A 2,474-nucleotide genomic window follows, 5' to 3' on the forward strand; every position below is an offset into this window, starting at 1 on the left:
GAAACGATCAAATAATTTTGTAAACAAATCAAGTCATGCGACCCCTGGCGCGCCGGCGCGTTCCCCGACAGTCAGGTTTGTTTGTTGAACGATGACATTGGGTTGACACATACATTTCAGGTTGTTTGACAAATGGAATTCTGTTGAGCAGCAAGGACATCAGTGTTGACAATGACATTTGGTGAACACAACATATCAGGTGTTGACAATCGACCATCATGTGACCACAATGCAGCGGATCAGGAGAGGGTAACATCAAGGTGTTGACAATGAGTGGACATTGTGACGATCGCGGCGAAGACATGGGCAGTGTGATATGACAATAGACATTGTTGACAGCAACCTGATTGCACACTGTGGAGGTAAGAGATGATAGTGTTTGTTTCGTGCGCCACATCTGTGGTACATTGTGCGAATGAATATGGTTTGACATCCTGTTAGTGCGTGCTGTTCCATGGCAGCCGTCTGACTGCTCTGCCTCTCGATGATCCGAGTGAAGCCGATGCTGTTGTTTGATGTTGTCGTCCTCAGCGACACCGGATGGCATGGGCGATGGACTGAGTAAGCTGCTATATCATTCACCATCCATGTATTCCTGCAGCTAACCAACAGAGAAACATTTATAGATCCGGTAATTGAAACATGAAACAAAATCCACCAAGATTGCGCATTCGTCGGGAGCCATTTCATCTTAGTGTTTCACTGAGCTTAATTGAGAGCGCCAGAACGAACGAAGACAAACATCTGCTGATGTAAAGATTCGAGTAATAGCTCATCGAAGTTGGCGGATGGGTAAGCGAACATCAACTAGTAGCGGAGTGTTAATTATTGGATGAGAGGAAACCGACGGAGAGAGGGGCAGAATGTAAATGGGCGTGGTACGATACTACAAGGGCGCGACAATTAGGCACCGTCCAAGAGCAGCACAAGCCTGGCAAATTATTGGAGGGCCGGTAACATTGGGCAAAACAGCGCCGGTCCTCGACCGGTGGTGTTTCAGCCGTGTTAGTGAGTACCAATATTTATATTTATAGCATTAATGAGGCAAAATAAGCCTACATTACTGTTTTAGCCTGCACAGGATATCACGGCCATAATTTATTCAGACATTTTCAAAGTTTGAAATCGAGAACTGCAAGCGTGGACATGGACAATTGATTTTACAAACCAAAATTGTGAGGGTTTGGTAAAAAAACTGAATTTCGTAGGCCTGGATACAACAGAAAATAACAGGCGAATGACTTTCATACAGGAATGAAAATGACAGAGGGATAAACAGAGAAAAATCGAAACTAGTGACTGGCATGAAAATGGCAACTAGAGCGTGCCGACGAGCATGACACAATTAATAGTCATACGCAGATCACCAAGCCTTGCCCTCAAACAAAACTCAGTAATGCAGAAACCAGCCTCTCGGCAATAGAAACTATCAAACAGCACTAAAGTGAAGCGGAACGGCAAATTTCATATCCTGGTGGCGCCTGGCGCCCAACTGATGCCTTGCTTTGGTGCGGTCTGCGATGGTGTTCGAATATAGATGTCGCTCCTACATGAATACTTTTTGCGCACTCGTAGGAACACAGTGAAGAACGTTTCTCACGCCATGTCGGGAAAAACAATGCGCACAAACGCAGATGTACGAACAAGCCACCGTACTCCACTACCAATGCAGCACCTAAGAACACATCACGGCTACGGAGCCAGGGTCAGCTGCAAAAGAAACTCCCATTTCTTCAGCGATCTCACACCTACGCGGCTTAGACGGCATGTGAATAATGCTACCTTGCTAACTCGTGATTACACAAAGCGAAAACTCAGGATAGGCATATTCGCCTCACCCCAATTGTGCGACTACCAGCTTGCCAGACAGAAGGGTGCAATCACGCACAATGGTTAATACCTGTGGTGTGTTGCATCGGATGTGTATTCCCTTTTCAGGTTACATTTCGCTTCCGTTTCTTTTTCTAAAACCCACAACTACTTTAAGGATCTGGTGCCACGTAGAAGGCCAGGGCAGATGTACAGGATTATGTACGCAGGGGGGGGGAGGGGAGTCTAACCCGTAACGAAAACTTGCAAGCACCGGCGAAGGGCGGAGTCTGGGGATTTTGGAAATTTTTGAAATTAGACCTCGTTAGAATGCGTTTTCTGCGCGAGCGAGGGGGGGGGTCCCACTCGGACCCCCTGGACTCCCCCCCCGCTGTACCACGCCACTGGAAGCAGTATTCGTTCCTACAAATCTACACCGAGGATAAGATACAGAGGGCGTCGCCGGTTAATCTGTGTGTGTATCGTCCGAGTGGCGCTGGCAGCTCATCGTAACCGCGTGAAGCTCTTCCCACAAAAGAGCCAGTTGCAAACGAATGGGCCTTCTCGCCCGGTGTGCCCAGCGTAGATGAGGCGCGTAGGTGCGACGTCTGACTACCCTTGTTGCAGCCGGAATGTGAGGGCACGATGTGCTGCTTCTTCTTGTT

The 2,474-nt window shown here is 47.9% G+C and overlaps 1 protein-coding gene across 1 annotated transcript in view; it reads left to right on the plus strand.

Moving 5' to 3' along the window:
- Nucleotides 1-1,761, plus strand: part of LOC106810933 (transcription factor Sp4-like) — a 6,850-nt gene extending 5,089 nt beyond the window's left edge. The window contains exon 5 of the mRNA XM_014814418.1: nucleotides 1,576-1,761. Within this exon, the coding sequence (XP_014669904.1) occupies nucleotides 1,576-1,761 (186 nt within the window). The remainder of the gene's footprint in view (nucleotides 1-1,575) is intronic.
- The last annotated feature ends 713 nt before the right edge of the window (nucleotides 1,762-2,474 follow it).

This window comes from Priapulus caudatus, unplaced genomic scaffold, assembly GCF_000485595.1.
Source record: "Priapulus caudatus unplaced genomic scaffold, Priapulus_caudatus-5.0.1 Scaffold488, whole genome shotgun sequence".
Classification (NCBI taxonomy): domain Eukaryota; kingdom Metazoa; phylum Priapulida; class Priapulimorpha; order Priapulimorphida; family Priapulidae; genus Priapulus; species Priapulus caudatus.